At 40.6% G+C, this 21825-nt stretch overlaps 1 protein-coding gene across 1 annotated transcript; it reads left to right on the forward strand.

The window, feature by feature from the left end:
• Nucleotides 1–7602: 7602 nt before the first annotated feature.
• Nucleotides 7603–21381, forward strand: ppp4r2b (protein phosphatase 4, regulatory subunit 2b). The gene is made up of 9 exons (XM_062996721.1): nt 7603–7688; nt 9887–9965; nt 14988–15158; nt 16678–16771; nt 17362–17399; nt 17526–17600; nt 18654–18794; nt 19007–19278; nt 20031–21381. The coding sequence occupies exons 1-9, from the start codon at nt 7655–7657 to the stop codon at nt 20324–20326; spliced, it is 1200 nt and encodes a 399-aa protein (XP_062852791.1). The 5' UTR covers nt 7603–7654; the 3' UTR covers nt 20327–21381.
• The last annotated feature ends 444 nt before the right edge of the window (nt 21382–21825 follow it).

A 21825-nucleotide genomic window follows, 5' to 3' on the forward strand; every position in this document is an offset into this window, starting at 1 on the left:
CACAACGCTGAGCTGCACTGCACTCGTCAAAGTGTAGGTGATAAGATGCATACGGCATGCTGCCCACGTGTCGGAGGGAGTGTGGGTTAGCTTCGTTCTCCTCAATCAGAGCAGGGATCGGCATTGGTGGAGAGGAAGCATGATGCAATCGGGCAATTGGACACGCTAAAAGGGGAGAAAATGTTTAAATAAAAAATATACTGTATATAAAAATATATAAAAAACAACGTGACTTTTCTAGAATCATTATTACTAAAGTCTTGATTGTAACTTCATCCACTGCTGCAGGCTGCGGTCTGTCTAAAAAATTACAAGGGAAAAAAGGCATAATATATCAGTTTGGAATGGGTTACAAAGCCATACCTACAACTTCAGAACTACTACTAAACCATAGTAGGAGTCATAATTTTAAATAAATGAAGTAGTTGAAACAGTGGTACATCTACCCAGGAGCAGTCTGTCTGTTCTGTAAGGACTCTTAACTTTTTCAGAAAGTCATAAATCTCATTAACATTTGAATTCCATCATCTCACCTGCAATGTGTTGGATTGTGTTGGTCCAAGCTTGTGATGGCTTATAAGTTCTATCACACAATTTATTATTTATTTATTTATTAGGATTTTAACGTCATGTTTTACACATTTTGGTTTGTTTGTTTGTTTATTAGGATTTTAACGACATGTTTTACACTTTTGGTTACATTCATGACAGGAAACGGTAGTTTATCTTCACACAAGGTTCATCAGTTCACAAGGTTATATCAAACACACTCATGGACAATTTAGTATCTCCAGTTTACCTCACTTGCATGTTTTTGGACTGTGGGAGGAAACCAGAGCTCCCGGAGTAAACCCACGCAGACACGGGGAGAACATGCAAACTCCACACAGAAAGGACCCGGACCGCCCCACCTGGGCATCGAACCCAGGACCTTCTTGCTGTCAGGCGACAGTGCTACCCACTAAGCCACCGTGCTGTCCCCACACATTTTGGTACATTCATGCCAGGACATAATATTACTGGTAACACAAGATTCATCAGTTCAAGTTTTTAATGTCAAGCACAGTCATGGACAATTTTGTATCTCCAATTCACCTCACTTGTATGTCTTTGGACTGTGGGAGGAAACCGGAGCTCCCGGAGGAAACCCACGCAGACATGGGGGAAACATGCAAACTACACACAGAAAGGACCTGGACCGCTCCACCTGGGAATTAAACCCAGGACCTTCTTGCTGTGAGGCGACAGTGCTACCCACTGAGCCTCTGTGCCACCCTCTTTCACACCAAACTCAATTTTCTAATGGACTTTAATGAACTTAATTATATAAAAGATAAATAACCTCTCTACTAACATTTCAAGGCAAAGGAGCTCCACTCCTGACCAAGGAGAGCCACAGACAATGTTTAACATTGTCTAAAATAAACACACGTTCAGCAGTTTTTAATATTGCAGACAAAATCTTCTTTCAGCTGCCCCTGTTTGGAGTCGCCACAGTGGATCAATCATCTTCATCTTGCCCTGTCCTGAACTTCCTCCTTTATTACCCCAAACACCTCCATGTCCTCCTTCACCACATCCATAAACCTCCTTCCTGCCTGGTGGCTCCATCCTCAAAACCCTACTGTTGATGGAACTCTCATCCCCCCTCTGCACATGCCCAAACCATCTCAATCTCTTTTCCTCTGGGTGCTCCGGTTTCCTCCCACATTCCAAAAACATGCCACCAGGCTAATTGGAAACACTGCATTATAATTTTTTTTAAATAGTTTTAAAAATCTAAATAATTAGAGCACTGCTTTTGAAAAAAAAACACAATTTTTATAAACTATGCACATTTATATACTTACATTCACTTTTGATTTTAAACACAATTTTTAAGACTTTGTAGTAATTACCGCCTGACGTAGATTATTAAACAAAATTGGAATGGAAAAAGCTACAGTGCCACAGCAACCACCTTGTCTTCCATATCATTACTATTAGATTGAAGTGGAAAATTTATGAAACCACAAATAATCCCTGGACATTTTTGTTATAGACACCAGATGTCACCAGAAAAGACCTGCAGGATGACTTGAACACAGCAGGAACAACAGTCAGATAGTGTAAAATAAACAGTTAACAGCACCACAATCATCTCTGTTCTTCTTCTAAGAAAAATAACAGAGATGCACAAAGATGACTGGTGACCTGTCTGGGGTGTTTCCTACCTTTCGCCCAGTGAATCAGACCTACTGCAACACTGAACAGGATAAAGTGAATGAATGAATGAAATAATGCCTTTATTTGTCATATATACATATACAAACGTACAGTACAACAAAATTCTTTATTCGCATATCCCAGCTCGTTTGGAAGCTGGGGTCAGAGCACAGGGTCAGCCATCTTACGGCGCCCCTGGAGCAGAGAGGGTTAGTGGCCTTGATCATGGGCCCAACAGTGTGCTTAATTCCTATGTTTGGTTATTTGTAAGCCGAAAGCCTAAAGAAAACAGTTATTTATTAAAGTCTTATGTATGTTAAGCAGGCTTTGTGGTATAACACTGGTGTAAACACTTCCAGAGTTCATTACAGAACGCAGACCATAAACAGATGCCCTAGTACTGATTGCTCTAAGATACCTATTAAACAGATTTTTAAATTTGTCTTTTATCAAGGGAACCACCAAGAAAATATTGTCTGTGCTTTACAGAAAATGTTTTTCAGTAAGCATTTTCACCAAAAACATATTTTCAAATGCTTTCAGGCTTCTACAGATTATACATCATGACAGCAATATTGCTTTTGTGGAACTAATATACTTTTAATGCAACAATGCAATATCCTGCAACTGCTGTGTTGCTATTTTTCATCTTGCTAGACTATTTTACTGCTATCTGCCCATGGACAGTTTTACTAAACACAGCAATAGCAAAGAAATGAATGAACATGGATTCAGACATTCACATATTGGTTGCCACATATTGTAAAAATAAAGAGCAAAATGTGTTTTAATGTCCCAATGATGCAAGAAGTGACAATGACAGATTTCGAAAATGATTTGCTTTGCTTTCTTAGTGGGTGGGGTGGGGTGGCATTCATATCTCTTTTCTATAAATCATGCAGTCAGCTAATCTCTGGCATCGGAAAGCTCAGTTGTATGGACAAGGAGTAAGTGACTTTTCAGTGCACATTCTCATTTATTGTTTTGTACAATGGTGGTTTAAATTGCTTATATGGCACTTTGATTGGCTCCTACCTGTTGATGAATGGAAAAAGTAATAAAACTTGCTGCCTTTGTCCCTTAGTAGTATTTATAATCAGTCATATCTAAGAATATGTATTGTTGCTAAAGCTGATTTAACTATTCCACAGTCTGTCCAGAATGCTATTTTAGAGTCTCTGTTGCCTAACCAGGTGGCACAACAAAGGCTTGAATCCAGTGGGCTGGCGCAATACAGCACTGTGCCACCGAGTGGCCTGAAATACACTTTTACTAATAGTACTTACACCGATCAGCCATAACATTAAAACCACAGTGTCCATTTTATCAGCTCCACTTACCATATAGAAGCACTTTGTAGTTCTACAATTACTGACTGTAGTCCAACTGTTTCTCTACATGCTTTGTTAGCCCCCTTTCATGCTGTTCTTCAAAGGTCAGGACTCTCCCAGGACCACTACAGAGCAGGTATTATTTAGGTGGTTTGTCATTCTCAGCACTGCAGTGACACTGAAATGGTGGTGGTGTGTTAGTTTGTGTGTCTGATCCACTCATACCAGCACAACACACACTAACACACCACCACCATGTCCTGACCATTGAAGAACAGGGTGAAAGCAGGTTAAAAAAGCATGCAGAGAAACAGATGGACTGCAGTCAGTAATTGTAGAACTACAAAGTGCTTCTATATGGTAAGTGGAGCTGATAAAATGAACAGTGAGTGTAGAAACAAGGAAGTGGTTTTAATGTTATGGCTGAAAGTGTATAAAATACTATTTTTTAAAAATATACCCTTGTTTTCTTTAAAAACACATTTACCAGAAGCCAGTTTAAAATTATGAATTAATTAATACATTTATCATATTTATTGAACATTTGCACTGGTCCCCTAAGCAATAATTACTAAGCCATAGTCTGAACAGGTGATTTGTAACACTAATATCTTTGCAATATTCAGGTAATCTTGGTAGTGCAAAACACTAACCATGACATATTATTATCTTAATCTAGGATCTTTAATCTTTTATATTATTTTTATGCTAATTCAGGTTTTGAAATGATTAGAGCATTTATTTATGTTAAGTGTAACATTAAGATAAACAGTAAGGGCTGTAACTCACACCCCTATTGCTAGGCTGTTCAGTATATTCAGACTTGGTAATGTTTTGTAAAGCACTAATACGCCTTTTGAACAATTTTTCAAAACAATGTGGCACAAATGAGAATACCATGTTAAGTAGATGTCATTACATTCACTCAATCATTCATCTATTGGTGCTGTTTGATTTGGTCATCTTCTAGACCTTCATCAGTGGCCACAGGACGCTGCCCACGGGCGCTGTTGGCTGGATGTTTTTGGTTGATGGACTATTCTCAGTCCAGCAGTGACAGTGAGGTGTTTAAAAAATCCAGCAGCACTGCTGTGTCTGATCCACTCATACCAGCACAACACACACTAACACACCACCACCATGTCAGTGTCACTGCAGTGCTGAGATTGATACACCACCTAAATAATACCTGCTCTGTAGTGGTCCTGTGGTGGTCCTGACCATTGAATAACAGCATGAAAGGGGGCTAACAAAGCATGCAGAGAAACAGATGGACTACAGTCAGTAATTGTTGAACTACAAAGTTCTTCTATATGGTAAGTGGAGCTGATAAAATGGACAGTGAGTGTAGAAGCAAGAAGATGGTTTTATTGTTATGGCTGATCAGTGTATAACACAATGTAGTCTCTGTGACTAAATTATTATCTGATGTTAAACAACACATTTATAATAGCTTTTTTAATCTTTCTACAGTAGGATCAAAAAGTATTTAGTCAGCCACTGATGGTGCAAGCTCTCCTACTTAGAAAGATGAGAGAGGTCTGTAATTTTCATCATAGGTACACTTCAACTATGAGAGACAAAATGAGAAAAAAAATCCAGGAAATCACATTGTAGGATTTTTAAAGAATTTATTTGTAAATTATGGTGGAAAATAAGTATTTGGTCAATAACAAACAAGCAAGATTTCTGGCTCTCACAGACCTGTAACTTATTCTTTAAGAAGCTCTTCTGTCCTCCACTTGTTACCTGTATTAATGGCACCTTTTTGACCTCGTTATCTGTATAAAAGACACCTGTCCACAGCCTCAAACAGTCAGACTCCAAACTCAACCATGGCCAAGACCAAAGAGCTGTCGAAGGACACCAGGAAGAAAATTGTAGACCTGCACCAGGCTGGGAAGAGTAAATCTACAATAGGCAAGCAGGTTGGTGTGAATAAATCAACTGTGGGAGCAATTGTAAGAAAATGGAAGACATACAAGACCATTGATAATCTCCCTTGGGGTCAAGATCTCATCCCGTGGGGTCAAAATGATCATGAGAACGGTGAGCAAAAATCATCAGAGCATATGGATGATCCAGAAGAGGATTGGGAGAATATCATGTGGTCAGATGAAACCAAAATGGAACTTTTTGGTAAAAACTCAACTCGTCGTGTTTGGAGGAAGAAGAAAAACCCAAGAACACCATACCTACTGTGAAGCATGGGGGTGGAAACATCATGCTTTGGGGCTGTTTGTCTGCAAAGGGGACAGGACGACTGATCCGTGTTAAGGGAAGAACGAACGGGGCCATGTATCGTGAGATTTTAAGCCAAAACCTCCTTCCATCAGTGAGAGCATTGAAGATGGAACGTGGCTGGGTCTTCCAGCATGACAATGATCCCAAACACACCGCTCGGGCAATGAAGGAGTGGCTCCGTAAAAAGCATTTCAAGGTCCTGGAGTGGCCTAGCCAGTCTCCAGACCTCAACCCTATAGAAAATTTGTGGAGTCCGTGATGCCCAGCGACATCTGCATGGAGGAATGGGCCAAAATACCAGCTACAGTGTGTGCAAACCTGGTGAAGACTTACAGGAAACGTTTGACCTCTGTCATTGCCAACAAAGGTTACAGACCTCTCTCATCTTTCTAAGCAGGAGAACCTGCACAATCAGTGGCTGACTAAATACTTTTTGGCCCCACTGTATATTTATATCATATTTCTTGCAGGGTAAATTAAGAATAAAGAACTGGTTGTAAATAATGTCACATATTCTTGGACATCAGTATTTCTGGGACTGGTTTTCAACATAACTTCATTGCTGATGAATCTCAACAGCCTTAAACATACTACATCATATTTTGTCACATTGTTTACATCTTAGCTGATGAGCCAGCATGGTGGCTAGGTGGGTAGCACTGTCACCTCACAGCAAGAATGTCCTGGGTTCGATCCCCAGGTGCGACGGTCCGGGTCCTTTCTGTGTGGAGTTTGCATGTTCTCCCCATGTCCACGTGGGTTTCCTCTGGGTGCTCCGGTTTCCTCCCACAGTCAAAAGACATGCAAGTGAAGTGAACTGGAGACACTAAATTGTCCAAGACTGTGTTTGATATAACCTTGTGAACTGATGAACCTTGTGTAATGAGTAACTACCGTTCCTGTCATGAATGTAACCAAAGTGTAAAACATGACGTTAAAATCCTAATATTTCCTATTCTATAATTTTCTCGATTTTTGTCCTTCACTGTTTTTACAGAGGTGGCAATGCATGTTGAAGATGTAATAAATCTCTTTAATAACAAATTAAGTCAAAAAACATTGAGAAAAACATTTAAAGAATACAGGACAATCTCAAAGGCATTAAAAATTCAATTTAAGCTTGCTTTTTATAAAGAAATTGCATGGTAGAGGACAGCTGTACTTAAGCAAGACGTAAATACACTACCAAACCAGACTGGAGTGGTTTAAAGAAAGAAAAATAATCAGAACTAACCAAAATCATTAAATGGCCCAGTTCTTGTCTGGCCCAGTCCTAATTCCACTTCCAATCTGTTTTACTCCCCCAAAACCTGGCAAAACTTTGTGAGGAGCAATAGGAAACAATTGTTTTATTGTGTTCTGTAAAATTAATTGAAACTTATCGAAAAAGGATACATTTTGATAGTTTGTTTTTATGTTTGTTCCCTGCTTATCATTAACATGGAAAATGTTTGGAAAATTAACAAAGATATTTAAAAATAGTTTTTAATTCTCTGTACTTTACAAACCCCTTACAAAATTGTATATAAAACATGAGGTTCTGCCCCAGCTTGACATCACTGAGGTAATAATAAGACTTTAATTGTAAAGAGGACAGTCACTGGTTTCGTCGAAAACATCCTACTATACTAACAAGTATGTCAAAAGTCTAAGTATATAGATCCGTCGTTCTATTTATGCACACTATGTAGTACGGTAGTATAAGTATGCATACCTCTCTCTTATGTTGCGCAGCATAACAGTGACCGGGCTCGGTTAGTGACGTCACGCTCGCCATATTGAACCGGTTTTCCCCTTTCCGCTGTTTCCTCTCTCATCTGTACAGCAGCCATTAGCACCGCGGCTCGTGCTGGATTAACTTCTGACTCACGAACATGGAGATTGATAGTCTTCTGGAAGCTCTGAAAGGTTCTTTTTATTTATTTTGTCATTTTCTAAATGATAGTTATTCAGGCAGACCGGCGGTGATAGAGACGCCACATTAGTGTCCTCACAGAGAATGAGACAGAACTGCTGTTAGCTCTGTAGCATTAGCATCATAACTATATATCCCTCATTAACGTTTACTGTCTTAATACAAAGCCACATTTAAATGAACAAATAAACATGTTCGTGTGTTGCTCAGACTAATATAGAATACTGGGAGATATTAATAGTTCTAGAACCTTTTACACATCCATACTGTGCGTTTACACAGCTAGCTAGTTTAGCACTTAGCTAGTCAATCTTACAGTCTGAAGCAAGTTTGTAAAAGGACACACGCTTCTAGTGTATCGACACACTTTGGTTATTACTCCCAGCTGTCACAACTGTGATTCTGATTTTGTTTGGACTAAAATACAAACTATCAACTCAATTACAGTTCGTCTGGAAGTCTTGTACACATTTTAAACTATGCGCTGTTTTTGGTCGTTTACTTTAAGTTAACCAATCACTGACACTGGGTAAACAGTTATTTTTTAATATGAGGACACTTGTAGTCAAACTATTAGCTGTCAGCTTTATGTTTTTGCAGATGGTCAGAAGCTTATGGTTTGGCTTTGTGTGATTGATTCTTATACGGGGGGTTAAAGTGTCAGTGCTTTTATAGGGCAGTGATAGCTCAGTGGTTAAGGTACTGGACTAGTAATCAGAGAGTTGCCGGTTCAAGCCCCACCACTGCCAAGTTGCCACTGTTGGGCCCCTGAGCAAGGCCCTTAACCCTTTGGATAAAAGCGTCTGCTAAATGGCAAAAATGTAAATAACTCCGTTATTACTTATCGTAACAATGACCCCCACTGTAGTGACAAGCAAGTGGTGGCACATGGTCTCACCCCCACCCCCCCCCCACACACACACATTTTCTGAACGATTTGTTAGGACACTCACATATACACACACATAGGTTCTTGAAAAAGTTTTTTTTTTTTACTGTATTTATTAAGAATTTCTAAAACGAATTGCATCACTTTTCTACATAGTCACAATTTCCCAGCGTCATACCATTTTAATTCCATTACCAAAAGACGTTATTGGTTGAGCGTGTAGCCACTGATGCACCACTGCTTTCACATCACCACCACATGAAAATCTTCTTCCCCTTAAACTTCTTTGAGTGCTCCAAAAAGGTGGAAATCAGATGGCGTTAAATCCAGACTATAAGCTCTCTCTCAGTCTCTCAGACACGACCAATTACTACTCCTCCTGCCCTCACCGTTTCCAACAAAAATATAAAAGTGTGGATGAAGATACCTTGTGATGTTTCTACATTTACTGTCCATTTTATCAGTTCCACTTACCATATAGGAGCACTTTGTAGTTCTACAGTTACTGACTGTAGTCCATCTGTTTCTCTTTCATGCTGTTCTTCAATGGTCAGGACCCCCACAGGACCACTACAGAGCAGGTATTATTTGGGTGGTGGATCATTCTCAGCACTGCAGTGACACTGACATGGTGGTGGTGTGTTAGTGTGTGTTGTGCTGGTATGAGTGGATCAGACACAGCAGTGCTGCTGGAGTTTTTAAATACCATGTCCACTCTATTAGACACTCCTACCTAGTTTTTAAACACCTCACTGTCACTGCTGGACCGAGAATAGTCCACCAGCCAAAAATATCCAGCCAACAGCGCCCCGTGGGCAGCATCCTGTGACCACTGATGAAGGTCTAGAAGATGACCGACTCAAACAGCAGCAATAGATGAGCGATCGTCTCTGACTGTCTCTTGACTTTACATCTACAAGGTGGACCAACTAGGTAGGAGTGTCTAATAGAGTGGACAGTGAGTGGACACGGCATTTAAAAATCCACTCATACCAGCACAACACACACTAACACACCACCACCATGTCAGTGTCACTGCAGTGCTGAGAATGATCCACCACCCAAATAATACCTGCTCTGTGACCATTAAAGAACAGAGTGAAAGCAGGCTAAAAAGATATGTAGAGAAACATATGGACTACAGTCAGTAATTGTAGAACTACAAAGTGCTTCTATATGGTAAGTGGAGCTGATAAAATGGACAGTATGAAATAAATATATATATATATAAAATGTGTTTGTGTGTGTGTTCTAACAAACACGCATACAAAACTAACACTACTGTTTATATTTTGTCCTCAGATTTTGAGAAGGGGAAAAAAGAAGTCACTCCAGTATTGGACCAATTTCTGTGTCATATAGCTAAGACTGGTGAAACCTTGTAAGTTAACATGATTAAGCCTTATAACTTATCTCACTCTTGCATTGCTGTAAACAAGTTTACTTGTACTTTATTGAAGAACACACAAACTAACCTGCTTCTTAGAAAACAAATAATTGAATACCAGATTCAATACAACTCTGTGTGAGAATGATTGTCATATTACAGTGGATCTGATGTTTGTCATGTGTAGCTTTTTTAGAATTTGGCTTTACATGCTTGGAGGAATACACCCCCTTTTTTTTTTTTTTTTTGAGGTTTTATAACCTAAACTTTATCTGTTGCAATTGTGTAGTTAAAAAACGTTTAAAACTACAGTTTTAACAGTAAAGGGCTTTGCATGAGGCAGATTTTTTAAGTCTTGTCTTTTTAGACACTTTGCAAACACTTTTATGGTGCAGCAAAAATAAGCTCTGTTCGTAAATAGGCTGCAGATTACAACCTCTAAATTACACCCACAAAAATAAGTTGTTTTTAAATAGGCTGCAGATTACAACCTCCAAATTACACCCACAAAAAAGAGTTCTGTTTTTATATAGGCTGCATATTATAATCTCCAAATTACACCCTACCATAATTAATGGTATGCTTAATAATTGCACTACTATTAGTGTAGTTAGGTACACACCCTGTTTCACGCAGCTACTGAAAGATGACTGTAAATAATGCAGACTGAGTCCCAAAATAAGTTTGCTTTAACATGTTTTAGATGATTACATATGTAAGAGATAAATTTTTAATTGCCCGTGAATCAGTAACTGCGAGCTAAAAGACAATATGAATTAAAAAAATAATAAAAAACCTATACATTTCAGCAGGATGGCTGTGGTTCCATCATTAGCTACTAATATTAATTGTTAATAAATATGAAAATAATTGAGCTATTTAAAATCTTTAGATGTTAAGTTGCACTCATAAGCATCTAAATTACAATTATTATAATTGAGAGGGAAAAATCATGCGACCTAATTTCTCAATGGTGCGACTAAAAAAAATCTCAGGTCGCACCGGTGCGACCAGGCGTCCGAGGTAAAGAAAAAAAACAACAGACACACATTAGGCCAATATCATGGTCTAAACCAATCAGAGCTAGCGAAGGGCGGGACAATATTGTAGCGGCGATATGTGAGCGACATTCAGCTCAGCCAATCAGAATGCAGCACCAGGTTTCTACATGTGCGTTCGGACGTTCTGCAGTTAGTTTAGTTTTGTATATGAGACTCGCCGGATGTCCCCAGAATGGAAGTTCGGGTTCTGGAGCTCGGCGGTGTAAAGTGCTGTAACGCTCACTTAAGTCCTGACTAAACAGTTAAAGTGACTCGACCCTGTCGTGTTCCTTTATTCCCACACCTCCACCACCGCACAGCAAAAGACCCGCAGCATCCCCACCGGACAGCGGCTAGGTGAGCCGACCCACTACAGTAGCATGTGGCTAATGCTAGCGGTAAAGTGCGGCGATAGTGAAAGTAAAAACACGACAATATTTAAATTAAGTAAAATATAAAAATAACTAAAAGACCAAAATATATTACAATACATGTAGTCAAAATACGCAGTGAGTGCACTGCAAGCGATTTTGGGAATCTGTGTAAAAGATTCAGTAAAGCCGATAATATAATGCACTGCATTTAAGATTACACTCTAACACTCTAGAGCCCCATACACACACACACACACACACACACACACAAACATATACATATAATTTTAAATATACACACACATATAAATAGATATACACACATACATACACATTTACTCTATTATTATTTCTATAATTTTTATAAGTGTGCTATAATTAGTCTATAATACTATAATTAACTGTAAAGAGTGTGGGAAGACAGTGGCCGGCAATAGTATATTTGTGACTGGTTCTAATACATTTCGAATTGAAAGGCTGAAAAAGCACAATGCATCTATAAAACACATTACATGTGGCGATAAATGCACTGCCCAAGTCTCCCCTCTCCCCACTGCCTTTCAGCGGCAGGCAGTAGCAAACAGATCATCAGACGAGGCCATGTTGACCAGATTGTTAGTTATTTACAAGTCAATATTGCCTGTATGGACAGTGATAAAAAAAAAAAAAAAGTGAACCTGTAAAACTGCGGTGTTAAATGCGATGCGGTCGAAAATTTGGGTGCACCTAACTTTTGTGCTGGTGCACCTAAGAAAAAAAGTTAGGCGCACCAGTGCAACCAGTGCAAAATGTTAGTCTAGAGCCCTGCTGCCATGTGGTTAGTAAAATAGTTAAAATACAAGTGAACATTACTTTTCCCGTCAGGTGTAATTGATTGAGATGTTAATGATTAACAGATAACTGACAAATCAGTCTGCTCAATAAATGCTGTCAGTCAAAAAGGTTATTAAAATTCATTTTTATCCACTGAGGCGTGATTTGAATGAAAAGGGGTCTTACAGATCTCTAAGTGGTACAGTGGGAGGGAGCAGTGTTAAATTAGCACTCACCCTCGTCCATTCTTAAAGTGGCTTTCATATGACATTTTGTGCTTTGTTTGGTTTGTGCCCCAGTGGCTGAGTGGATAAGGCCTAACTAGCCTTTTATACCTGTGATGATGGGTTTGAATCCCATCTGGGCTGAACAGTAAGCAAATAGGTGCAGTAGATGTACAGTGCCTAGCAAAAGTATTCAGCCCCCTTGAACTTTTCAACCTTTTGCCACATTTCAGGCTTCAAACATAAAGATATGAAATTGTAATTTTTTGTGAAGAATCAACAACAAGTGGGACACAATCGTGAAGTAGAACGAAATTTATTGGATATTTTAAACTTTTTTTTGAAATAAAAAACTGAAAAGTGGGGCGTGCAATATTATTCGGCCCCTTTACTTTCAGTGCAGCAAACTCACTCCAGAAGTTCAGTGAGGATCTCTGAATGATCCAATGTTGACCTAAATGACTGATGGTGATAAATAGAATCCACCTGTGTGTAATCAAGTCTCCGTATAAATGCACCTGCTCTGTGACAGTCTCAGAGTTCTGTTTAAAGCGCAGAGAGCATCATGAAGACCAAGGAACACACCAGGCAGGTCCGAGATACTGTTGTGGAGAAGTTTAAAGCCGGATTTGGATACAAAAAGATTTCCCAAGCTTTAAACATCTCAAGGAGCACTGTGCAAGCGATCATATTGAAATGGAAGGAGTATCAGACCACTGCAAATCTACCAAGACCCGGCCGTCCCTCTAAACTTTCAGCTCAAACAAGGAGAAGACTGATCAGAGATGCAGCCAAGAGGCCCATGATCACTCTGAATGAACTGCAGAGATCTACAGCTGAGGTGGGAGACTCTGTCCATAGGACACAATCAGTCGTACACTGCACAAATCTGGCCTTTATGGAAGAGTGGCAAGAAGAAAGCCATTTCTCAAAGATATCCATAAAAAGTCACCTGGGAGACACACCAAACATGTGGAAGAAGGTGCTCTGGTCAGATGAAACCAAAATCGAACTTTTTGGCCACAATGCAAAACGTTATGTTTGGCGTAAAAGCAACACAGCTCATCACCCTGAACACACCATCCCCACTGTCAAACATGGTGGTGGCAGCATCATGGTTTGGGCCTGCTTTTCTTCAGCAGGGACAGGGAAGATGTCAAAGTCCAGACCTGAATCCCATCGAGAATCTGTGGAAAGAGCTGAAAACTGCTGTTCACAAACGCTCTCCATCCAACCTCACTGAGCTCGAGCTGTTTTGCAAGGAAGAATGGGCAAAAATTTCAGTCTCTCGATGTGCAAAACTGATAGAGACATACCCCAAGCGACTTGCAGCTGTAATCGCAGCAAAAGGTGGCGCTACAAAGTATTAACGCAAGGGGGATGAATAATATTGCACGCCCCACTTTTCAGTTTTTTATTTCTAAAAAAAGTTTAAAATATCCAATAAATTTCGTTCCACTTCACGATTGTGTCCCGCTTGTTGTTGATTCTTCACAAAAAATTACAATTTCATATCGTTATGTTTGAAGCCTGAAATGTGGCAAAAGTTTGAAAAGTTCAAGGGGGCTGAATACTTTTGCTAGGCACTGTATGTTGGGCCCTGAGGTTAAGAGATTCTCCGGATGCTCCGGTTTCCTCCCACAGTCCAAAGACATGCAAGTGAGGTGAACTGGAGTCACTAAATTGTCCGAGACTGTGTTCGATATAACCTTGTGAACTGATAAACCGTGTGTAATGAGTAACTACCGTTCCCGTCATAAATGTAACCAAAGTGTAAAACATGACGTGACAAACAAACTCTGTGATGGTTGTCATTTAATGACGTGATTAGACTTACAGGCACAGCTAGCAGAAAGCGTTTTTTGCCAAATATCATGTGAAGGGCAATATGCACCCAGCCTTGTTGTAAATAAAGCGTAAATAGCTTATTATGTGAAGTGTTTTTCAACTTTTTAAACTGATGAACAACACATGGTAAACGTGGCAATAATGTTGAACTGTAAAATGAACATAAACACAGTGAGCAGAACTAGTTCAGCATTCAGAACGTAGATTTCACAGTCTGTAGCAAACTCTTCTAAAATTCCTTTCAATAACAAAACAAAAGCAACACACAATGTACATACATAGACAACAGACATAACTTCACTAAATAAAAGACGTATCACAACCTTTTCTGCTGTTAAACACTAAACTAAACCGACACTAGGTTCGCTCTTAGTTCAAATCAAACATCAGCTGTTGGAAATAAATTTAAATGACCATTTTAAGAGCATTAATTTAACACTGACTGTCAGTGTTTGTTTAACCGGTTAATCAATAACATCCCATCCCTACAAGTGATGTACAGAGAGGCTGAGAAGGTCTGTTGTAGCCATGCTATATTTCAGTGCAGTTTTAAAAAGACATTCTTTAGACACACAGATCCTGTGCCAGTTTTCAACAAGGCTAACAGCAATGTGATAAAGGGTTTAGGAAGACCCCACACTTAACTTAAGCCATTTCAGCATTACATGGGTTTAAATATAGTTAATAAGAAGACTTTTGCATGTTTGTTTTTTGTAGGCTCTCGTGGTCGCAGTTTAAAAGCTACTTCTTGTTCAAATTGGAAAAGGTGATGGAGGATTTTCAAGCTTCAGCGCCAGAGCAGAGAGGACCCTCAAACCCCAACGTGGAGTCTGTTCCATTTGAGGAGATGAAGGAGAGGATACTGAAGATAGTCAACGGCTACAACGGGTTAATAGCTTTATTGTTTATTATACTGTTTACTAGAAAGAATCTACAGTAGAAGGAAATTCAAGTTTAAACTCTTACCCCTGTAAAACTGCGCCATCTACTGACTGTTGAAGATGGCAGCATTTGTTCACAGAGCTATTACGGCAGGGATTCGTTTTACTTGTTGGAAGGTTTGATCTGTTTGTCTTGTCGACTACCAGAACAATTGTGCTGATATTAACATTAATATGTGTAACAAAAACATGCATTATGGGTTTAAAAGACACGGGTCGGACAATTGTGGCCACTTTATTACCTGTAAGTGTTGGGTTCCCACAAAGAGTTATATTGCGTACAGAAAGCCACGACTCCCCTGTATTTGGGCAATTGCTTTGACCAGTCCCGAAGATTGTATATCGCAGCTGCAGCTGGAAGAGACCCAGTCCGAACCTGAGCACCCTCAAAAGACTTTTATGCACTATGCACCTCAGCACTTGGCGACCCCACTCTGTAACTTCACATGGTCTGCCACGTTATGTTGCTAAGGTTCCTAACTGCTTCCTTTTTTAAAGAATACCGCTCACAGTTGATTGTGGAATATCTGTGAGGGAAGAAATTTTACGAACTGACTTGGTGCAATGGCAGCATCCTATTACTGTACCACGCATACTGCTTTTTTATGATAGTTTCTTCCCTTTTTTCCTGAGCCCCCGGCGTCTGTGTGGGTTTCCTCTGGGAGCTTCGTTTTCTCCCCACAGTCCGAAGACATGCAAGCGAGATGAATTGGATATATAAAATTGTCCATGATTGTGTTTGACATTAAAGACTTGAACTGCTTAATCTTGTGTAACCAGTAACTACCTACCCTGTCATGAATGTAACCAAAGTGTGTAAACCGTGACAATAAAATCCTAATAAATAAATACATTTCTCCCAGTCTAGTAACCAATTACCTAGTTGTATCTCCCCTGGCAGAGGAAGACCGTGCCTAACACGCCCGTTTTAACAGGTGTCCAGGTGCCAACTGCTTCTTTTCACCTGCCGGAGCTGTGCACCACAATCCACCAGTAATCGCCCCTTGCATGCCCATCGATCAGCCAGCAGAGAGAGCTGTAATTGCAACAGCGAGGAGGAACCCCTGCCCGATTATTTCCCTCCACCGAACAGACAACAGGCAACCCTGTCTGTGTAGGCACCCACCCGGCAGGTCGATAGCCCAGCTGAGATTGTAATGTGGATCTCGGAGGTGGTGGGATAGTTCATGACAAAGGAGCAGATTACAGTGGCATGCTATATGTCCTGCAGCCTGAAGGATTTAATTCAATCACAGTGTCTTTAGGCATCCAACTAATGTTTAACTTCAGGGTAGCTGCAGACTAAATAGACCCTGAATAGACAGAAAGCAGCTCAGTTGTTCTGATCACCAGAAAGCATGAGAAGTGTGTTTGGAGAAGCAGTTGTGTGTTTTATGTACAATATTTTACAGTAAATATTTACTGTAGAACATTATTAATTGCTATGCTATTGGCTTCTTTTCTAGAATTCCATTTACTATTCAGCGCTTGTGTGAGCTCCTCACTGACCCCAAAAGGAATTACACAGGAACAGAAAAGTTTTTGAGAGGAGTTGAGAAGGTACCCACTTTACTGTTACAGTATATACAGTAGAACAACACACACTGTTTATATTGAACCATTTTCTGTTGGAGTAGTTTTTTTTTTATGTTTGTATGTTGCTATTCTCATGAGAATTTAGCAGCCGTGTACCTTCTTAATGCCACAGATTCCATGGCTAGCAGTTTCTTCAATTACATATTTTTGTTTATTAATAGCAGATTCTCGAACACGAAGGATAATAACCAGGTTTTGCTAAAATGCTAAAAGCTAGAGCTTTTCACTCACCGTCTTGCAGAGACGTGCAGCATAAAGACTGGGATCTGAATTCTGGAATGCAGTGCAGCCGATTTGAATTAGGGGGTGTGACTGCCAATTTTGCTGATTAGCAAGCTGGAGTATAGGGGGAAAAGAAGTGTGGGTGATAAAGAAACCCGGACCCATCGGCTGAAGTAAAAATTCAAGCAAGTCAATACTGGGTGTCACTGAATGTCATAGGTTACTTATGAAGTATTTTTTTCTTTGTTAAGTAAATGACATTGAATCATTATTAATCCAATTTTTTTGTTTCTTTGATGCTCATCTTGTTTATGTTTTTGTTTTCTCTTCAGAATGTCATGGTGGTCAGTTGTGTATATCCAAGCTCAGAGTAAGTACTTTTTATTTGCCTGATTAGTTACTTCTATCTTGACTTGAATTGTTATTACTGCTTATGTACTGTAGTAAATGTTTGTTATGTTATTGAGGCTGATGACTATTTGTCTTGAATTCTTAGGAAAAATGGCTGCAGTGGTGTAAACAGAATGAATGGGGTCTTGTTGCCCAGCAGCATGTCACTTTTTACAGAAAGGTAAGGTAGTGTAAATATTTAGCCTTGATAAGACTGGGTAATAATTGTAGCTTTTTAGTTTTGTTTTGGTTAAAGTGTTGTTTTGTTTTGGTTAAAGTGTTGTTTTGTTTATTAGGATTTTAACGTCATGTTTTACACTCTGTGGTTACATTCATGACAGACACTGTAGTTACTCATTATACAAGGTTCATCAGTTCACAAGGTTATATCAAACACGTTCATTTACAATTTTGTATCTCCAATTCGCCTCACTTGTATGTCTTTGGACTGTGGGAGGAAACCGAAGCACCCGCAGGAAACCCACGCGGACATGGGGAGAACATGCAAACTCCACATATAAAGGACCCGGGCCGCCCCACTTGGGGATCGAACCCAGGACCACCTTGCTGTGAGGCAAAAGTGCTACCCACATACCCACTGTGCTGCCTTTGGTTAAAGTGTAAGGCTGCCTATATAAATTGCATTTTATTACATTTTTATCAACCGCTTTAATCTGGTCAAAAGTCGCAGTGGGTCTGGTTTCATCACTGTACACTGTATGCAGGGAATACCCTGGACAGGGTGCCAGTCCATCACAGGGCGTCAGCCATCTCTCCATTCTCAGACATAGCCGATCATGTCTGTATAGATGCCAGACCGGGCGATAGCAAAGGCGCAGGGCTAGCATAAAAGACTACTGTGCCACCTGAAGCTCCCTATAAAATTTTTCAAAATGTAATTTAAATGCCTTTTCGGGCGGCATGGTGGCTTAGTGGGTAGCACTGTCGCCTCACAGCAAGAAGGCTGGGTCCTTTCTGTGTGGAGTTTGCATGTTCTTCCCGTGTCCTCCAGGAACTCTTGTTTTCTCTCACAGTCCAAAGTCATGCAAATAAGGTCAGTTGAAGATACAAAATTGTCCATGACTGTGTTTGACATTGAAGACTTGAACTGATGAATCTTGTGTAACCAGTAATTACCTGTCCTGTTATGAATGTAACCAAAGTGTGTAAAACATGACGTTGAAATCCTAATAAATTACTAAATAAATACCTTTTCTCTTGCCCTGCTTTTTAGAAAAGTAAACGGACCAGGAACACCCAGACCACTGAACAGGCCGAAGATTTCTCAATCCAGCTCAATGGCCACAAATGGCCTACCAGACAGCACAGAAAACAAAGAATCAGACTCAACGGTGGGCCACAGCAAACTTGCCAGGTAGACCTCACATGCATGTTTGCATACTTCATGTCTTCAAGCTGTCTTTTCAGTGTTCTCTATCTACAATATTTGAAAATGCTAACAAAACAGCTGATGAATATTACACACATGACTCTGTATTCATGGTAACTGGAAGATAATGAACAAGACAAGATGTTTTTGTTCTAGGAAGCCTTTCATATCTTATTGTTAGGCACGTTGTTTTTCAGTGACTCATCGCCCTCCAGTAGTTGCATAAAGAACAAACATTCAGAAGAGGAAGAACAGCAAGAGGTAAAGCGTCTCAAGTTCAGTGAGGACGGAGGCGAGGAGGAAGAGGAGGACGAGACCGAAGAGGAGCCACACGGTGAAACGGTTCAACCTGAGGATGCGTCTGATATGCCAGGGAGTTCGGATTCGCCCTCATCCATGAGTCAGGAGAAAGATGATGGACATGAGGAGAGTGAGGCTTCCACATCCACAGCAGCTTGTGAAGACCAAGGTATCAGTTCACTGTTAAAATTCAATTAATTTATGCGTTTTTATCAAGCACTTGATCATGGTTAGGCTCGTGGCGGGTCCAGTTTCTCTGAAGAGCACTGAGCTTGAAGCAGAAACATCTTAGACAGGGTACCAATCCATTGCAGGGCTTCTGCCATCACTTCCCCTCAGACATAGCCAATCATGTCTGTACAGATTGTTGACCAATAGCTCTTGCTGAGATTCAAAATTTGGTACAAGTAATAAAACAAACGTGTTTAAAATCTAACTCAGCCGCTCAGGTGGTGCAGTGGTAAAAAAGACACGCCGCAACCAGAGCTGGATTCTGAGTACCTTGTATCGAATCCAGCTCTGCCTCACTGGTTCGAGGCTGAGTGGCTGTATGAGCAACGATTGGCCGGTTGCTCAGTTGGGGGGTGGGACAAAGAACCGGATGTGGGTCTCTCTCTGTCAGAATGCGATTACGAACTCTGCCGGCTGATTAGAGGCGCCTGCACAGAGATGAGGAAGAGTGCCCTTAGGGTGTGTCTCTCCGCATGCAACGCTAGGTGGCGTCAAACTCATCAATGTGCGGGTGGCAAAAATGCATCCGGCTGCTGCCCATGTTTCGGAGGAGATATGGGTTAGCTTCGATCTCCTCGGTCAGGGCAGGGTTCGGCATAGACCGAGAGGAAGCACGATGCAAATTGAACATTTGGATGCGCTAAAGGGGGAGAAAAAAACTCTAACTCCAAACTTTTTGTCTTCCTCCAGAGCCATCCAGTACACAGTCTGACAGCACTGAGCGGGAAGTTCGGTGCGGTTCCACGCAGGAACCCTGTGACATGGACCAATCGGAAAAGACCACTCCAGCTTCCAGCCCTGAGAGGCAGGAGGAAGAGGAAAACATTGAACCGGTCAGTAGCAGCGACAGCTGCAATGAGCCAGCCCCTGCCCCCGATACTGCTCCAGATCCCACCCCTAGTGGCGCAGACTCTCCCACAGAGGGCACCGCGGAGTCGGGGGAGCTGGACTCGAACAACACAGAGGAGCCTATGGAGCAGGATTAAAGAGCCTCCTGATCACAGACCTTGTAGCATAAACACCAACCAGCGTGTGGAGCTTTGAGAAGACACACTAACCAACACTATCAGGACGGGCCCGCCCGGATGCCTTTTGGTCCAGCGTCACCCATTTTCTCCAGTTTCTTTTTCTTGTTTAGGTGGACAGGATATACTGATGTACATATGTGATTTTTTTTCCCCCTTTCTTTGAATTGAATTGAAGGTTTTAAACTGAGGTTCTTTTTGTGTGTTTTTACGCTCCCTAGTTCCATTGAATGCAGTTCAAGGCATTTCCTAATCTCTCTGTCAAAGGTCTGGTCTAGCACAGGTCTATTTGGGTTTTCTCCCCACGCAAGTTTGTGAGGAGTCATTTCTTAGCATTGTTTGCAAGCTCCAGCGCTCCAGTGGAACCTTCTTGTTTGTGATTTATTTTTTCAAAGCCGTGTCAGTTTCTTCAGGAGAAAAGGCAATTGGCAAGCTTGTTTTTAGTTTGTATTGTTAAATTCTTCCACATAGACGTGTTTGAGGGGCGTTTTAAATGACGTGCATATGGAACCATGTGGAAGATCTGACCTATGTTGTTTCGTCTATATATTTTTCTCTTTTGTTTAAACTCTCGCCGTTACTTGTTACTGTACTAAAGAAGAGTTTAATATAAAAGGTACGGAGTTCGTTAAAAATTTGCAACTGAATGATCATTTCCTCTTCAATAATTTATACGAACATTTCACTGAATCACTATTTTTGACATTAGACCATTTTTTTTTTTTTGCTTTTTGTAAAGCCAGTCTGACAACTGGTCAAATGAGCTAAAATCGTGTGAGTGTGTCGAAAGCGACTCAAGTCTATACCAAGCTGTCTCACCAGTACCAACTGACTGCCTCTACTGCAGCTGTACTGTTTTGATATTTAGAATTTTTAAATTTCTGTAGTTTTGTAGAGCAGTATATGTTCACCGCTTTTTGTGAGTTCATATTATTGTAAGATTTCTCTGTGTATACTGAATGCGTGTGCTTTTTAATGCAGTATTCAGGTGAAGCAATAAATGTTCTGGTTTTAAATGTGCAAATGACTTTTTAATGTTGCTTTAAGGGAAAGATTTGTTAGCTTTTAGGGTGCGTTATAACATGGCTATAAATAATTGGTATAATGTCTGACCGATGTATGTTGGTCAGCTGTAGCCTAGTGGTTAAGGTACTGGACCAGTGATCAAAGGGGGGTCGCTGGTTCAAGCCCCACCACTGCCAGGTTGCTGCTGTTGGGTCCTTGAGCAAGGCCCTTAACCCTCAATTGCTCAGACTGTATACAGTAACTGTAATGTAAGTCGCTTTGGATAAAGGCGTCTGCTAAATGCTGAAAATGTAAATGTAATTATAAAGGTCTCGATCGGCATGTGTTCTAGTAATGCAGTGGCTTATTATGCCATCCCACTACTAGCAGCTGGCCAGGCGTCTACACGGATGTGATTGGCTATGTCCAAAGCGGAGGGTGGCTGAAGCACTGCC

Source organism: Trichomycterus rosablanca, chromosome 6, assembly GCF_030014385.1.
Source record: "Trichomycterus rosablanca isolate fTriRos1 chromosome 6, fTriRos1.hap1, whole genome shotgun sequence".
Taxonomy (NCBI): domain Eukaryota; kingdom Metazoa; phylum Chordata; class Actinopteri; order Siluriformes; family Trichomycteridae; genus Trichomycterus; species Trichomycterus rosablanca.

Excerpts from the sequence above, each read along its gene's own strand:
- ppp4r2b (XM_062996721.1), top strand. The coding sequence starts at position 7,655 with ATGGAGATTGATAGTCTTCTGGAAGCTCTGAAAG. Across the intron at positions 17,400-17,525 it reads TGTGTATATCCAAGCTCAGA|GAAAAATGGCTGCAGTGGTG; the intron begins GTAAGTACTTTT and ends TTGAATTCTTAG. Across the intron at positions 19,279-20,030 it reads AGCAGCTTGTGAAGACCAAG|AGCCATCCAGTACACAGTCT; the intron begins GTATCAGTTCAC and ends GTCTTCCTCCAG.